Below are 18,312 nucleotides of genomic sequence, written 5' to 3'. Positions count from 1 at the left end.
CAATCACTTTAAAATAAAAAGCCTTCTGTTTGAAGCAGCCCCCCTAATACTTACCTGAGCCCCCTCTCAGTCCGGCGATGTCCATGAGTTCCTCAGCCATCCGGGACTCTCCCTCCTGATTTTCTCAGATACCATTGGCTCCTGTTGCTGTCAATAAAAGTCAGTTAGCCAATGAGAAGAGAGAAGGGCAGGGCTAAACCGTGGCTCTGTATCTGAATGGATACATGGAATTTCGGCTTGGGTGCCCCCATAGCAAGCTGCTTGCTGTGGGGGCACTTAACAGGAGGGAGGGGCCAGGAGCAGCGAAGAGGGACCCCAGAAGAGGAGGATCCGGGCCACTCTGTGCAAAACCACTACACAGAGCAAGTAAGGCCCCGTTCACACTGGGGGGATCCGACTTGCCGGGGCGACCTCATAGGTCGTGGCGCGCTGCTCGCACCGCGACCTCGGAGCGGCGGGCACGGACTTCATAACATTGAAGTCTATGCAGGTCACTTCGGGTCGCCCCAAAGAAGCTCCGGACCCTTTTTCTAAGTCGGAGCGACTTGTGTCGCTCCTATTAGAACGGGTCCACAGCTTCTCTATGGCAGGCGACCTACGGCGACCTGTCAGACGACCAGGCCGCCTGACAGGTCGCCCCAGTGTGAACGGGGTCTAAGTATAACATGTTTGTTATTTTTTAAGAAAAAAAAAAAAAACGTTAGTATCACTTTAACCTTCACAGCGCCGAAAGATAGCCACTCAGGGCAGTATCTGGCAGCTCTAAAAGGGACATAACACAGAGGATTTTGAGCAGAAGCAGCCACCTGCAGGTAATAGGATAAAAACCCATACACATACTCTTGGTGTATTCTTAAAAAAAATACTAAACTTCAGCTTTAAGGACCGAAGTTGGGAACTGCTGCCCTATATGCTATTTGTTTTACGTTTGTATATTCTCCCCACATTGGATGTTCTTCCCACATTGGATGTTCTCCCCACATTGGATGTTCTCCCCACATTGGATGTTCTCCCCATATTGGAGGTTCTCCCCACATTGGATGTTCTCCCCATATTGGAGGTTCTCCCCACATTGGATGTTCTCCCCATATTGGAGGTTCTCCCCACATTGGATGTTCTCCCCACATTGGATGTTCCCCCCATTGGAAACCTCCCCACATTGGATGTTCTCCCCACATTGGATGTTCTCCCCATATTGGAGGTTCTCCCCACATTGGATGTTCTCCCCACATTGGATGTTCCCCCACATTGGAAACCTCCCCACATTGGATGTTCTCCCCACATTGGATGTTCTCCCCACATTGGATGTGTAGCAAGGTTTCCAGGCCTGTGGCCTGATGTGGATCTGCCATTAGAACCGGTACTCTCTCCAGCCCATGTGAGCTGTGACCCTGGGTGTGATAATTGAAGTGGGACTTTGTTAATGCCCGTTGGCGCTTCCTTGATGCCAGCCGGCGCCAGCCAATGCTCACTGACTCTTAGAACTCTCTGTGTAACCGAAGAAGTGTTGAATCCCCGACTTATAGTTCTGTAGATCCAAGACTGAGAGCTGTAGACTCCTGACATTGCTGTGCTGTGGAAGTCACTAAATACTGTCCCCTGCTTGGTACAGCTTGAGGAAGTATCTTGTAGAACTTTGTGTAACTGTCGCTTCACTGACACTCTCTGTACAATTCAGACTGCTGGTACCCCCTTTACAACTTCAGGGTCCTCTACCTAGGCACCCCCTTTACAGCTAGCTGACACTGTATCCCAGAATCTCTCCCGGATTGGTCCCCTCTAACACTTCAGGCGAACCCCCAGGGGCAATCCTCAGTACTCATGACCTGTGTAGGCTTTCCTGGGACTGGACCCCTCTCTCGGCACACCGGATCCCCTCAGCTCAATTCATCATTCTCTGGATACTCAGGCGACGCCGCGAGACATCCACCTTCTTCAGACAGTAGGAGAGACAGCCGCACTCTCCTTCCTGGGACTCTGCTCCCACCAAAGACACCCTGTCACGCACTTCCCCCAAACTTATACCCACTCCCAGAATCCTTTGCAGCCTAATCTACCTTCTGGGGCAGTTACAAGCTGGGATGTGTCCCCTGATTGGGCTTCTCACACTGCCCTATGAGAAGCCTCTCACAGGAGCCCGTGGGGATACTTCTCCCCTCAGCAGGCACATCTGAAATTCCTGACACCCTACCTAACAAATCACAGCCCTGCTGTTAGGCAGACAGGGCACACTATATATTTACCTAGCACCTACCTGTAGGGTGCTACAGATGTTTTTCCCACATTGGATGTTCTTCCAACATTGGATGTTCTCCCCACATTGGAGGTTCTCCCCACATTGGAGGTTCTCCCCACATTGGAGGTTCTCCCCACATTGGAGGTTCTTCCCACATTGGATGTTCTCCCCATATTTGAGGTTCTCCCCACATTTGATGTTCTTCCCACATTGGAGGTTCTCCCCATATTGGAGGTTCTCCCCACATTGGATGTTCTCCCCACATTGGAGGTTCTCCCCACATTGGATGTTCTCCCCACATTGGATGTTCTCCCCTCATTGGATGTTCTCCCCACATTGGATGTTCTTCCCACATTGGATGTTCTCCCGACATTGGATGTTCTCCCCACATTGGATGTTCTCCCCACATTGGATGTTCTTTCCACATTGGATGTTCTCCCCATATTGGAGGTTCTCCCCACATTGGATGTTCTCCCCACATTGGAGGTTCTCCCCACATTGGAGGTTCTCCCCATATTGGAGGTTCTCCCCACATTGGAGGTTCTCCCCATATTGGATGTTCTCCCCACATTGGATGTTCTCCCCACATTGGATGTTCTCCCCACATTGGATGTTCTCCCCTCATTGTATGTTCGTCCCACATTTGTATGAATTTCTTACTTGTGGTCTACATTCCCGACCTACTCCACCAACTGGTAAACTGATTGACTTTTCTGAAAACTGTCTTCAATGTTCATGTGTTGGTATGATGGTTATATTCAGTGTTTTCTGTATCATTAGCCAGAACATTTCAGCTCTGTATACATATATGAGTAAAATAAAATTTTCTTTCTGCTTTGCAGATGTATTGCTGTCCTGGGGACCCTCATACCCTTCAAAGGAAAGCATTACTGGGAGGTGGAGGTGGATGAGAACACAGAGTACAGGCTTGGAGTTGCCTATGAAGACACAAACAGAAGTGGAATGCTTGGAGCAAACAATAGTTCCTGGTGTCTGAGGCACATCTGTACACGAACACGGTAAAATATTAACTCAAAGCCTATTTCCACTTTTGCAGCCAAATTGGGGACAATACAGATTTTATTTTTTGTTACATGTTCCCATTCACATACAGTAGCATAACTGGAAAATAAATTAATGAATTACATTTCTGCTTACCTTTTTACATGCAGAAAAATCCTACTTATCTTTTGCCTTCTATGTAATGTTAAGATGAGGACTGGGGAGCTATCGCTTCTACAAACGATGCAATAATTTTATGGAATTTTTATTTATTCATGTATATATTTATTTTACTAGTAATGGCAGCGATCAGTGATTTTTAGCCGGACTGCAACTTAGCAGACAAATCGGACATCTAGCTGTCACTTTTGACGACCAGTGACATTATTACAGTGTTCAGTGCTAATAAAATGCACTGTAACCGCACTAATGACACTGGCAGGGAAAGGGTTAACATCAGGGTTGATCAAAGGGTTAAGTGTGCCCCTAGGGGGGGGGGGGGGCTTACTAACTGTGGGGTGGTTGCATTGATTGGGGTAAGACAGAGATCCTGATTCCTGCTTAGCAGGAACACAAGATCTCCATCTTGTCCCCTTGCAGAACGGCTATTTGCCTTGTTTACATAGGTAGATTGCTGTTCTGCCTTTCCAAGGGATGATCGCAGGTGGCCCATTGATTGACATCGCTGCTAGCCAATCACGGTGCGATTGCGCCTCTGGTGGCATGATGGCGCCATCTAGTGGCTATTGAATGAAACAACACAATAGCGCCACTTTGCGGCAGTATATAAGCGGTGGCCGGTCGGCTAGTGGTTAAATAAACAGAAAAAAGACCAAAAATGTAAAAACAAAACAATATTTTCTACTTTCTGTTATAAAACATATCCAATTATTATTTTTTTTTTTTAATATCTTCATAAATTTAGGCCAAAATGTATTCTGCCTCATGTCTTTGATAAGAGAAAAAAAAAAAGGAAAGGAATTTTTGCAGCTAAGACGCTGTACTGAAAACAGCAGTGATCAGCGACTTATAGGGTGACTGTGATAGGGTGGCGGGCAAACTGGCACTAACTAACACTATTGTTGCTAGTGACGCTAATACAGTGATCAGTAACAATACGGTACACTGACACTGTACTAATGACATTGGCTGGGTTAATATCTAGGGGCAATAAAGGGGTAAGCTGTGTGCCTAACAAGTGTACTGTGTGTAATGTATGCTGCTTTTAGTTTACTATCTGGCTGTTTTTTCTCCCTGCTTTTCAGGGAGAAGAAACAGCCAGATCGCTGTCCACAGTACACAGAGTTCTGTGTTTTTGTAAACACAGAACTCTGTGTGTGATTGGACACAGCCATCAGCATATTTAATACAAAATCATTGGTTGAAATCAGCTGCCAAACTTGTGCTGTGTCCAATCACAGCATTGGGTCGGCAGGGGCGGGCACATGTGGGCCTCAAACCCAGAAAAAGGCCGATCATATCCATGTACCTGATCGTGCCTGCACCTACCGTCAGGTCGCAGTATAGTCACTGTGAGCGGTCGGCAGGTGGCTAAAAACTGTCCCTCAGTCTCCCAATTGCACATTGCACGTTATTCTGAATAGTAAAAGCTGCCTATAGCATCCTATATACAGTATAAACAACTAAAAAGGTAAAAAAGAATTTTTTTTTTACAAATTATTTGTGGGTATTCTCATAGCAATCATGTAATGGGGGCATCTCAAATGTTACTGCAAATGTGGAAATACACTTTAAAGCAGAAAATATTGACGCCATATGTTAAGGCTACTTTAACCACTTAAGGACTGGAAGGTTTTACCCCCTTAATGACCAGGTCATTTTTTGCGATTCGGCATTGCGTTAATTTAACGGACAATTGCGCGGACGTTGTACCCAATTAAAACTGATGTCTATTTTTCCCACAAATAGAGCTTTCTTTTGGTGGTATTTGATTACCTGTGCGATTTCTATTTTTTGTGCTATAAACAAAAAAAGAGCGACAATTCTGAAAAAAAAAAAAAAAAAAACAATATTTTTTACTTTCTGCTACAAAACATTCCCAATAAAAAAAATTAAAAAATCTAATTTTTTCATCAATTTAGGCCAATATTTATTCTGCTACATATTTAAAAAAAAAAAAAAATCCCAATAAGTGTATATTGATTGGTATGTGCAAAAGTTATTGCGTCTACAAACTAGGGGAAAGATTTATGTCATTTTTATTTATTTATTTATTTATTTACTAGTAATGGCGGCGATCAGCAATTTTTAGTGGTACCGCGACTTTGCGGCGAACAGATCTGACACCCAACTGACAATTTTGAGGGGACCAGTGACACTAATACAGTAATCAGTGCTAAAAATATGCACTGTTACTGTACTAATGACACTGGCAGGGAAGGGGTTAACACCAGGGGCGATCAAAGGGTTAAATGTGTGCCTAGGCCAGTGATGGCGATTCTTGGCACCCCAGGTGTTGGGGAACTACATTTCCCATGATGCTCAACTACACTGCAGCGTGCATGAGCATCATGGGAAACATAGTTCCAAAACATCTGAGGTGCCAAGGTTCGCCATCACTGGCCTATGGGGTGCTTTCTAACTGTGTGGGGGTTGTATTTACTGGATGAACACAGGGACCTGTGTTCCTAAATTAGAGGAACACGGGATTCCTGTGTTCATCACTGACAGAACAGTGGTGCGCTGTGTTTACTTCAGCAGACCTCAGTTCTGTCTCCATGGGGAGCGATCGCAGGTGCCCGGCGGACATCGCGTCCGCCCGACAGGCTGATTGGCTCCCCCTCTAGCGTGCCCACTAACTGCTAAACTACGTACAGGTAAATCATCTTGCGTAACAGAGCTGTCCTTGCCGCTGGTCGGCAAGTGGTTAAAGAATAATTTCACATTTTTGCAACCATAATGAGGATGTATAACATGTTAGAAATCCACCAGCCCAACCCATCCCCCCCCCCCCCCAGGCTTCCCGTTGTGACAGGCTGTCGGCTTGTAGTTATGGACTAGCATTAGCAATGGACTCCTGCCAGTGTGTAACTGTTTGGCTGTAAATGTACAGGGCCGACAGCTTGCACACAGAGATTGCAAGAGCACTACATTGCACCCATGATCTGCTGGTCGTGGGTGCAATGCTTTCCAGGCAGCTCCCAATAAAAATAATAAATGCACATTTTTTTTACTTGCAAAAAAGATGTGCATTTATTATTTTTTTTAAAAAGGTGAACTTATCCTTTAACACTAGAACGCATGTTAAAACGCAGCACTTTACTGTGCAGACTATAGACAGTGCTAACACCGGCAGGGAGAAGTGTAATGTGCATTTCAGCTCATCGCACTGCTTACTTTTTTTCCTAAATGGATTTGAAATGTCACACTTCATTCACATCACTGCACAGCAATGTGGTGCATTGCGCTGCTGTAAGGTGACATGTGGTGCCATCTAGTGTGCTGCAGAAAAATGAAGACATACTGCGTGTTTCCACAGCTCATCGCACTTCACATCAAACCAGCATGTGGCTTGAACAGGGCACATAAAAAAAGCAATTGTTTTCTGCCCCTAGCAGTGATGTGATTTTATCCAGTGTGGAAAAACACAGGAGACCGCTGATAGTGATACAAGCCCTAAGTCATTCATATAACAGTGATAAATTCTGGTTCTTCATCATAACACAGGTCTCCTATACAAGTCACATTACCAAGGGAAAGGGGGAAGTAAAAAGGGGGAACACCAGGAAATCAACTCAAAACCCCAAGTGTCGGGGTATGAGGATGTGACACAAATATATTTTAGTACAACACTCTAATACCCAACGGTATATAACCTGTGAGCCAAGCAACTGGGACATAGATTAGGCAAAAAGGTAAAAAGAAGAAATTGCAAATATGGCTCAAACGAGGGTGTAAAGTGTGTAAAATTCTGTACTTTATTGAGGCAAAAACATATAAACATCAAAAAAACATCAAAAACATCAAAAGAACATGATTGGTAATATGCTCAATGACATAAAGGTAAAACCATGTGAAAGGGGTCCTATCTCATAGAGAACACTGTGTTCGCCACTGAGGCTCCACCCACCACCCCGCCAACACACTAACAGGTAGATGAATTGAAGACTGCCACTAGAAATGCGGAGAGACCAGATAGAGTATGGACTCCAAAGGGCTCCCAGTGTGTGATGAAATCTCCGCAGTAGGTTAGATGTGTCCAGTGGCCAGAATAGATTGAGGTAAGGCAGGCTTCAGGGCACGGGGAGCCCACACAAAAAAGTGCTCTGTGAGCTATAGTCACTCCCACCGTGGACATGTAATGCAGATTAAAGCTCGACCACTAATGACTCTGGCATGTGGGCATTGAGTTCCATTTATGGCTCCACCACTGGTGTGTGATCCTGTGAAGGCAATAATGGCAGAAGCACCGCAAAAGCACAGCAGTAGCAGCAAAAGTCCAGCAAAGCAAAAAAGTAGCAAGTGAAGAACAACAGCATAAATGCAGGTTAGCTAGCATATAGGTAAGTAGGTTAGCTTCTTCAAATCCAAGTCCCTGTCCGGTCAGTGCATCAGGAAGTTAAAACATCAACTCTAACAGTGGGTAAGTGAGTCCAAAGTGAGTGATATTTAATCAAAAGTTTGCTCAGGACGTAGGTACTGGGACTTGAGATAGATGTAGCAAGCAGCTGGAAGCAGTGTAGCAGATAATGCTGTAGCAAACATAAGTTTTTGCAAGCTGAATAGCTGACTATTGGCAGTAACGTACTTGTGGGTTTGTTTTCCACATACCGGTAATTCGGGCAGTCAAGGACCATCAAGTGTCGATCCAGCCGTGATGCCAAAAACAGCTTCCTAGAGGTGGAGGTGAGCCGGGGGGCCGACAGAGATGTGGGAGCTTGCAGTGGTCAGCGTGGGTTTTAGTGCCAAAGAGCCGGCATTGGTTGGAGTAGTCCGCAGTTGCAGTGTGAAGGTCCGGGTGGTGGGCGGAGCCGGTGGCGTGGCAGCGTGTGACGTTGACGCGTTTCGCGTGACGCAGCATGCTTCTTCAGGACGTAGTTTGCGTCGGGCACGTCAGTCCTTAAGTACCAGAAGCTCAGGAGCCGATTGGTCAAAGGCCATATGGCTTCCATCAGATGTGTCGTTCAGAGATAAAGGACCCCTAGTGGATACAGGAGGACTCGACATAGAGAGACACAATATTAAATACAATAAACACACAGCATCAAATCATATATCTAAAGAGAGAGATATATATGGTATATAATTAAATGCAGTGATGTATCCATAATATAATGACCTTCAAATAAGATTACAGCATAAGAAATCTACATTATCACTGATCATTGAACAAATGAAGGGCAAATATTCTAGTGGAGGAAATGCCTAAATCCAAAAAATGGCATGAGCATTAGGAGATCAAAAAGAGTAGATGAACTGGGGGGGGGGGGGGGGGAGAAGTTTATTTAATATCACATAGGTATTATGCCATGGAGTAAGAGTACTTCACTGGGAATATTTTTAACCCCTTACAGCTACCTGATAAAAATATTAATAAATATCAACTAGAAATCCTTCTAATAATTGTGGAGCAGATGTGGAGAAGGATAGTTACTTACTCCAAAACTGGGAGGGGAAGAGATATATCCCAAATGATGGCACTTATACAAAGTGTAAAGTATAGAGATACTGTGCATAAGATCTTAATAGCAATAGGGTGGAGAAAGAACAGAGGGTGAAAATTAAAAGTTTGGGGATATGTAGTGGGACGAGCTATTTTTGATCAAGGAACACTTTTAAACTACACTCAGTGTTAAGGCCACTGGGAACAAGAGTACCAAGGCGGAAGATCCAGGCCTTTTCCCTTTGAAGGAGGACTTTCTCAAAATCTCCCCGCCTTGGGGGGAGGTCAAGTGCGAAAAAGCCTTTAACTTTTAGGCCTTTAGGATTCCCATTATGTCGCTCCTCAAAGTGAAGTGCCAGGGGTGTATCTTCCTTGAGTCTAATGCTTTTAAGGTGCTCATTAATTCTAACCCGGAGCTGCCTCTTCATTTTGCCCACATAGAATTTTTTACAGGGGCATTCCATAGAGTAGAGGACTCGGGTTGTCCCGCAATTGATGAAACGCTGGATGAGGAAGGTTCTGGTCCTCGCCGAGTTTGTGAAGATGTTAGTTTTTTCAACAAACCCACATATGCCACAATGGCCACAAGGAAACATCCCCGTGAGTGGGGGAAGGTCTGTGAGCCACGAGTGTCTGGTTTTCTTTTTGAACTCGGAATGAACCAGATGGTCACCCAGATTACTTGCTCTTTTGGCCACCATTAGGGGCCTTGGTCCTACGATATCACCTATTTTCTCAGCCCTCCGCAGGATGTGCCAATGATTTTCTAGAATGTTTTTTACCTCATGCCATTGGCCACCAAATTTTGTAATCAATCTTGGGTGATTGTTCTGTTCAGATTGTCGTTTATGGGTGGAGTTGAGAATTTCTTGGCAAGTACGTTTTCCTGCTAATCTTTTGGCTCGTCTTAATATTCTGTTAGGATAGCCTCTTTCGCGGAATCTGGAATATAATTTAGCGGCCTCCTGTTGATACTCACCAGGATCTGAGCAGTTACGCCTGACTCGGATGAACTGCCCTACGGGGATCCCACGGATCAGGGACTTAGGATGGTAACTGTCTGCCCGTAATAAGGTATTCGCGGCAGTCTCCTTTCTAAATGTAGAGGTCGATAATCGACCTTGATCAATCTTAATTTTAAGATCCAGAAAGGAAATTTCAGAAATATCCGCCGTATACGTTAACCTAATGTTCCTGGGATTGGAGTTGAGTTCAGAAATGAACTCCTCCAGGTCACCTCTAGAGCCAGTCCATAAAACCAATATGTCATCGATGTACCTCAGCCAGGTCTTGGCATAGCTGAGGTACATCAAGGAAGCATATAAGTAACTGAAGATTAGTAGCCGCTCCATCATGTTTATGTGAAAACAGTGAGGAGAGGTAGACCTTTCTAAGGAATAAGCAAATATCCTTATAGACTTCAAAATGGTCCATTCTGGAGGTGGGAGAGAAAGATAATCCCTTCTGTAAAAGCGAGACATGGGAGTCACCCAGAGGGAAATTGGACAAGTTAACGACTTTACAATCATTATGAATCATGGCCTCCGAGGGTGGGGCCAGGTCAGTATCAGGCACAATTACCTTTAGGTTTTCTTGGTCCGTGCCCTGGTTTCCCGCTGAGCTCCCATCTCTACGCTTCCTCGTCCTTTTCCGCCTTTTTTTAGGGTTGTATTGTTCGTTTTCAGGATTCCTTTCGGCGGAGGTGGTAAGTCGCCTTCCTCCAGGGTCTCCTGCCCTAAAAAACGGACAGATCTATCCTCCTCATCATCACTACCAGAGTGGCCAGACCTTGTATTGGACCTACTCCTATTCGTATTATTTCTCCGTCTAGATCGACTCCTCCTATTCCACCCACTAAGATCAAAGATCTCGCCCTTGGACCAATCCATGAGATCCCTCTGAAATTTCGATTGCTTAGTATTTCTATACAAGTCAGAGATAGGTAATATAAGTGAGAATTTAACTTGTTCTCTCTGGAGAAGAGACGATTGAGGGGGGATATGATATCAATGTACAAATACTGTACTGGTGATAACCCTAGCATAAGGAACAAACTTTTCAGAGAAAGGGAATACAATAAGACACGTGGCCACTCACTAAAACTAGAGGAAAACCGGTTTAACCTTAAAATACATAAGGGGTTATTTACTGTCAGAGCAGTAAGGATGTGGAATTCTCTTCCACAAGCAGTCGTGTCAGCAGGGAGCATCGATACTTTCAAAAAATTATTAACCACTTTACCATTGGAGGATTTTGCTGTCTTACGTCCAGGCCACTTTTTGCGATTCGGCACTGTACGACTTTAACTGACAATTGCGCGTTTGGGCGACGCTGTACCCAAACGAAATTTACGCCTTTTTTTCCCACAAACAGAGCTTTCTTTTGGTGGTATTTGATCACCTGTGCGATTTTTACTTTTTGCGCTATAAACAAAAAAATAGCGAACATTTTGAAAAAATAACAATATTTTTCACATTTTTTTATATGAAATTCCCCCCCAAAAAAATGTAAAAATCTAAATTTTTTATCATTTTTGGCCAATTTGTTTTCTCCTACATATTTTTGGTAAAAAAAAATCGCAATAAGCGATTGATTGGTTTGCGCAAAAGTTATTGCGTTTACTAACTAAGGGAAAGATTTCTATTATTTTTGGTGTTCTTTTTTAACGAGTAATGGCGGCGATCTGCGATTTTTTTTGCGGGACTGCGACATTGCGGCGGACAGATCGGACCCTTGACTGACATTTTTGACACTTTTGGGGTACCAGTGACATTACTACAGTAATCAGTGCTATAAATATGCACTGTTACTATAAAAATGACACTGGTAGGGAAGGGGTTCATTTTATTGGAGAGGGAGGGGTTAATGTATGCCTGGTGCTTACTGACATGTGTGACAAATTATCACCCCCCCCCTCCCGATATTTACGAACAGTTGTAAAAGTAACTGATTTTTACAAACTGTCAGTAAATTTACTGACAGTTGGCAACCTTGATACAGCAGGATGTAGATCAGGCCTTCCTAACAACAGACTCTCAGCACTGGAAGATATCAGACCAGTCCTCAGATCTGAAACACCCCTGGCCTCTCCCATCAATGTTAAAGCGGTATTAAACCCAAAAGAAAACATTTCTTATATTGCAGCTTACCAGTCCTTATTGTAAAGTGTTAGCTGAGGTTCGCCTTCAATTTATTATTGTATCTAAATTTGCTAGTTCATCTAACAACCCCCCCCCCCCCCCCCAAGAGGTGCCCATGTGCTCTTTCATCCACAGTAGAGGCGCTCTATTACAGGAGATGTGTTACTGATCACAGGTAAAAATAGAAGGGAACAAATGAAAAAAAAAGTAATAAAAAAAAGAAAACGAATGCAGCCACCACATCTAATGAGAGGTCAGCCGCAATATACCTGTATTACATTTTTGGTTTTGAGTTTAATACCGCTTTAACCACTTTACCACCGGAGGATTTTTCTGTCTTACGTCTGGGCCACTTTTTGTGATTCGGCACTGTGCGAATTTAACTGACAATTCCACGGTCGTGCAACGCCGTACCCAAACGAAATTTACGTCCTTTTTTTCCCACAAACAGAGTTTTCTTTTGGTGGTATTTGATTCCCTGTGCGATTTTTACTTTTTGCTCTATAAACAAAGAAATAGCGTAAATTTTGAAAAAAATAACAATATTTTTCACATTTTTTTATATTAAATCCCCCCCCCCCCCCCCAAAAATGTAAAAATCAAAATTTTTTAAAATTTTTGGCCAATTTGTTTTCTGCTACCTATGTTTGGTAAGAAAAATCGCAATAAGCGTATTTTGATTGGTTTGTGCAAAAGTTATTGCGTTTACTATCTAAGGGAAAGATTTATGTAATTTTTGCTGGGTTTTTTTTTAAGGAGTAATGGCGGCAATCTGCGATTTTTTTTTTTTGCGGGACTGCGACATTGCGGCGGACAGATCGGACCCTTGACTGACATTTTTGACACTTTTGGGGGTACCAGTGACATTACCACAGTAATCACTGCTATAAATATGCACATAACGCATGTTACTGTAAAAATGACACTGGCAGGGAAGGGGTTAATTTTTATTGTGATCAAGGGGTTAATGTATGCCTGGTGTTTACTGACGTGTGTGGGGGGAGGGGACTATGTGACACAAGGACAGATCGCAGGTTCAGCTATGCTGAACCCTGCAATCTGACCCTGCCTGTCACTTAGGAGATCCGCCCGCTCTGTTTACACAAGCAGGCGGATCTCCACACTCGATTCCCCGACGATCGGGGAAGAGTGGCGGTGATCACCGCCGCTCCTCCCCTGGCCCGACTCCCGCTGTGACTGAAAACAGGGGGAGCGAGCCTCCGGCAGCGCGCGCGCGCCGCCCACAAGGAGAGGAGTCCAGCGACGTAGGTCTACGTGGCTGGATGGGATTGAGCCACATTGCCGCAGTAGCAGCAATGTGAGCGGGGCTAAAGTGGTTAAAGACCACAACATACAGGGGTACACAATGTACGGTTAACAGCAAACACACACAACACACCTCCATAGGTTGAACTGGATGGACTGATGTCTTTTTTCAACCTCACTAACTATGAAACTATGTGATAGTAGGATGCTTTGGATCATGTTCCTGGGTAATACAATATGATCATAAGACACAAAGCTTAGGGGATGCTGGATCCCGCTTTGCTGGCAGTGCACAGTGGTGGTCCATTCAACAAGTAGGTTAGTGTGGTGGAGTTTTTGCTGGAAAATACAGCCCAGGGTTGCCAACCTCCCGTGGCATTGTTTACCGACAAAACATGCCACAGTGCGGACCCCTTAAAATTTGATGGGCAGTATACTGGCTCTTTGTTTTGAAAGTTTGGAGACCCCTGCTCTAAGAGATCACTCTCAGAGCAAAAATAAAAGAAACTTGGACATTTGGAGAAGGCTGAGAGCAAAAGAAGAGGCTTTTTTAATTTTTTCTTTTTAGTGCCACTTTAATGTGAACTATTCTAATTTGCACAGCATGTTGCATCCCTAGCCAGGGGCACACCAGAAAATATATCCTTGCAATAAGTAAACTCTTCAAGAAAAAAATACATCTGCTTCCATTGATGGTCTACATCTATTGGCTGGATGCTGACCCTCTGGCTTCAGTACTTTCTTAGCCAGTGACCCAAAAGGTGCTTGCAGGCACAAAAAGTCAGATGTCTGGATCTGGATTCTTGTTCTAAATCTATGACTCAAAATATTGAAGCAAGGGGATCAGGATGACTTTCAGGCAGCCAGGATTTTCACAAGGAGTGGCCATCAATGGAAGTCTCTGTATTTCTCTCATCATTTTACCTATACCGCTACCTCCCCACAGGAGCCACTTGGTATTTTGGGTTCTCTGTTCTTTGCCTTGACTCCAAGCACAACCTCAGTCCCTCTGACACACCTACTTGAATAAGTTACTGCAAGCACTTAGAACTTTAGAACACGAGTATAGTTACCTTTAACTTGGCTGTGAATTAGCACCAGCACAAGACCACTTAGTGATAAATTACAGCAGAGTATTGGTACAAGTTAGAATAAATGTAGTTAGAGCATAAATAGGCACACAGAAGGTAGGTTCAGACACAATCTGCAAGACAGTATAATCACTATTTCTAGGTGACTTAGAATAGAGTTCTCTACCAATAGACTGGGATTCATTTATGAACCAGCAAAGTCAGCAATAAACAGCGTATATAAGCATTAATTACAATGTGAAGACTACAAATACTAAACCTAGTTTAGAGTGCATTCTAGACTAAGAAATGGGCTAGGATATGGTGCAATGTCCCCTGAGAGGTTCCTCTCAGCATAAGCAATAAGTGAAGGTATCTGCATATCAGCTGTAAAGGGACAGTCTTTGGGCCTAATTCTTCAGCTGACTAACATTGGGACCCAGTTGTACTGTTGGTGCACATGAGAATAGCCCCAGTCCCACCAGGCAGGCAGTATAGCTTCTAGATGGCTAAATGGTCAGTGCCTAAATAATTCAGTCTTTTTCTAGCAGCAGATAATAAATCCCCACAGCAGCATACCAGTCCCAATGATACTGCAGCTCACCATCTGGTCCCACACAACGATTAGTCCACTCACTGTTCTGCACCCAGGTGATTCTGGCTGTCCGCACCCCCAAACTCAGTGCTCTGTATCAGGCCAGTGCAGCATGATGGTGCACATGGGACAGTGATTTGCACTCTCAGGTCTTCCTCACAGCAGGAGGAAGCTGTGCCCTGTACAGCCTGAGAAAATACAGATCTATCCCCTCAGTCAATTGATCTCTTCCTGCTCAGCAGCTCCCTCCTCTTGCTGATATAGTGGTTAACCAGTTCTGCACCACAGGGCAGCAACTACAGAGAGCAGCTGCAGCCAGTGTTTCTCCCACTCTCCATTCTTAGCTAAGCACCTGGCTACATACCTTTAGGAAAATGTCAGTGGGTTCATAATTTGTTATTACAGCATTCATGTGATTATAGCAAACTAAGCATTCCCTTTCAGCGATCTCCCTGGCAGGAACTACATTGTACATCAGTCCCTTTAAAACAGAAGCAAGTAGGGCTCTGCAGCATAAAGGAAGAGAATAATTCTCAAGACAAATTCAGTTCAACCATTTACTGCAAAATCACGTACCTGTACTCCATTTTGAAGAAGGGGTTGTTCCAGGGTGTTGCCTGCAGCTAAAGGCATCACCCCAGTACCGTTTTTTAGAGTGGACGGTCGGCTTGCATGTGATAAGAATTGATGCGGCGAAGCAGCCCCTCGGCCGTTATTACAAGTGTCACATCCCCCCCCCCCCCGCTGCCTTCCACTGCTCTGCCTGGGTCTCCCATCTGACTGGAATGGGCTTCAATCGGGTCTCCCATGTAGTAACTCGGAAGCGAAGTCACAACATCACTTCCGGTTTACTCGGCCGCCAATGGCTCCAATTTAAAAAAAAAAAAACGCTGATTTTGGTGTTTTGAATACTTTGAAGTGCAGAGGAGGGGTTTGGGGTCTTTTAGACCCCCGATCCCTCCATAAAGAGTACCTGTCACTGCCTATTACTGTCACAAGTGATGTTTACATTCCATGTGACAGCAATAAAAGTGATCAGATTTTTTTTTCTTTTAAAGAGACAGTGTAAAAATAAAAAAAATAAAATAAATTAAAAAACGCATACATAAGTCGTGCCCGTAAAAGTAAACAGTGTTCAAATCACACGTGTAAGGTATCGCCGCGAACGTCAGACCGAGAGCAAAAATTCTAGCAAAAGACCTCCGCTGCAACTCTATACTGGTAACTGTTAAAAAATGTTAAAACGTCACCTATGGAGATTTTTAAATACCGTAGTTTGTCACCATTGCATGAGTGCGTGCAATTTTAAAGCATAACATGTTAGGTATCTTTTTACTCGGCGTGACATCATCTTTCACATTGTACAACAAAAATTGGTCTAACTTTTTTTAAATTGTGTTCGAAAGGCCGCTGCACAATTACTGTGTGACATAAAATAGTGCAATGACCACCATTTTATTCTCCAGAATCTCTGCTAAATATATATATATATATATATATATATATATATATATAACATTTGACGGTTCTAAGTAATTTTCTAGCAAAAAAATACTGATTTTAACTTTTAAGCAACAAATGTCAGAAATAGGCCTGGTCTTTGAGTGGTTAAATGTAATGACTGCATTACTGTATCAATTACTGCAGCTTTTAATTCAAAATGTTTAGCCAATAGTTATAAACTTTTTTTTTGTTTTACATTTTATGGATTTGAAATATTTCTCAACAGGCACAGATACGAGTTCCTGCACTGTGGAGTGTCCCCAGACATTCGGATAACAATACCACTGACAAGAATTGGAATCCTGCTTGACTATGACTGCGACATGTTATCCTTTTTCAATATGAACATTCACCAGCACTTATATACGTTTGAATGCAATTTTCAGCATCTAGTACATCCATGTTTTGCTCTGGAAAAACGAGGACGATTGAAGATACATAATGGTATTCCAGCACCTCATTCACTGATTTTGTCTTAAGAAGAGTTTATAATGATTGATATAAACTAATTTCTCCCAGATTCCAGAAAATGATGTATATACAGCAATGAGGCTAAAAAAGGAAATGGAGAAGTTTCCATCTCCTTCTCTATGTAGATCGAATACTAAACTCACTGAGAAAAGTGCACTGTTGTAAAAATAAATGTATACAAGTTTGAAAACTTGAGTTTTATTTAGTCTTATTTTATACTACTTTTATTACTATTAAAATTAAATCAAATCCTATCCTTATTCTGCAAAAATAATCCATTCACATCCACTACTTAGAAAAGCGGAATTTCGCTGCATCTGAGCACCACAAACCAAAAACGCTATTTAATTCATTTTTATTATTTAAAGCAAAATCATCCATCCATCCATCCATGCTTTATTTTTCTGAGAAATCACTTTGAAAAACACCCCTTATCAATTCTGGCCATGGCCATCTTCAGTAAGGGCAGATGATTTATGTATCATTTACTTTCTAGTATCCATCTGCCCTTAGTTCAGGGATGAAGGCAGGAAAGTGTACTTAGCTGAGAAAACCCCTCCTGAAGACTTATGGGATGTATGACATCATTTGCCTAGGCCTGGAAACCAGGAAGTAACTGAAGAAATGTACAAAAAAAAAACCATAAAACAAGTAAATATAATATATTTACTAATGCTAGCAGCATATGGATACAATTAGTCAATGTTGATTGACAGAGTGAAGTTCCACTTTAAAGAGGTTGTAAACTCCGCTAAAATTTATTTATTTTTTTTTACACCCTGAAAGATAAACACATAATGAGCTAGTATGCATCGTATACTAGCTCATTATGAAATACTTACCTTAGAACGAGCCCCCGTCGTGACGTCCGCTCACCTCTATGACGGGCGACATGTCCAGTCGCCCGTCTTCCGGGCGTGCGGGAGCCGACAGTCACGGCACGGGTCTCTGAAGAAACGGCACCATCGGCCGTTCCTTCAGAGCGCATGCGCCAGTGACGTCACTGGCGGCATGTAAGGTAAATATCTCCTAAACGGTACATGTTTAGGAGATATTTACAGTACCTATAGGTAAGCTTTATCATAGGCTTACCTATAGGTAAAAGTGTCAGAGGAGGGTTTACTTCCTCTTTAATAGCCCTGTAATCTACTTTTCATGGAATAGTTTCTTACTGTGTTTTTCTGCCTCTTTGTAACACCATCTCTGAGCTCCCAAACCTCTCCTTTTTCCCGAATCCACATGGGGAAAACAATGGGGAAACGGGACTATGCGATACCCAATGATGTAAAAAGAAAACAACAAAAACAAAATAGCAAAAAATATAATATAAAATTATATGAACTTTATTAATACAAATGGCCTAACAGCAGCATAATACATAAATATACAAGGATATATAATAAAAA

The 18,312-nt window shown here is 43.2% G+C and overlaps 1 protein-coding gene across 1 annotated transcript in view; it reads left to right on the top strand.

Moving 5' to 3' along the window:
- The window catches only part of FSD2 (fibronectin type III and SPRY domain containing 2), a 79,322-nt gene extending 62,249 nt beyond the window's left edge, over nt 1–17,073 (top strand). Inside the window, exons 12-13 of the mRNA XM_082254030.1 lie at nt 3,079–3,255; nt 16,662–17,073. Coding sequence (XP_082110156.1) covers nt 3,079–3,255; nt 16,662–16,914 — 430 coding nt within the window. The 3' untranslated portion in view covers nt 16,915–17,073. The remainder of the gene's footprint in view (nt 1–3,078; nt 3,256–16,661) is intronic.
- The last annotated feature ends 1,239 nt before the right edge of the window (nt 17,074–18,312 follow it).

This window comes from Pelophylax lessonae (assembly GCF_965119305.1).
Source record: "Pelophylax lessonae genome assembly, chromosome: 4".
Lineage (NCBI taxonomy): Eukaryota > Metazoa > Chordata > Amphibia > Anura > Ranidae > Pelophylax > Pelophylax lessonae.
Note: the sequence above shows the minus strand (reverse complement) of the source record. Positions and strands in the feature narration are given on the sequence as shown.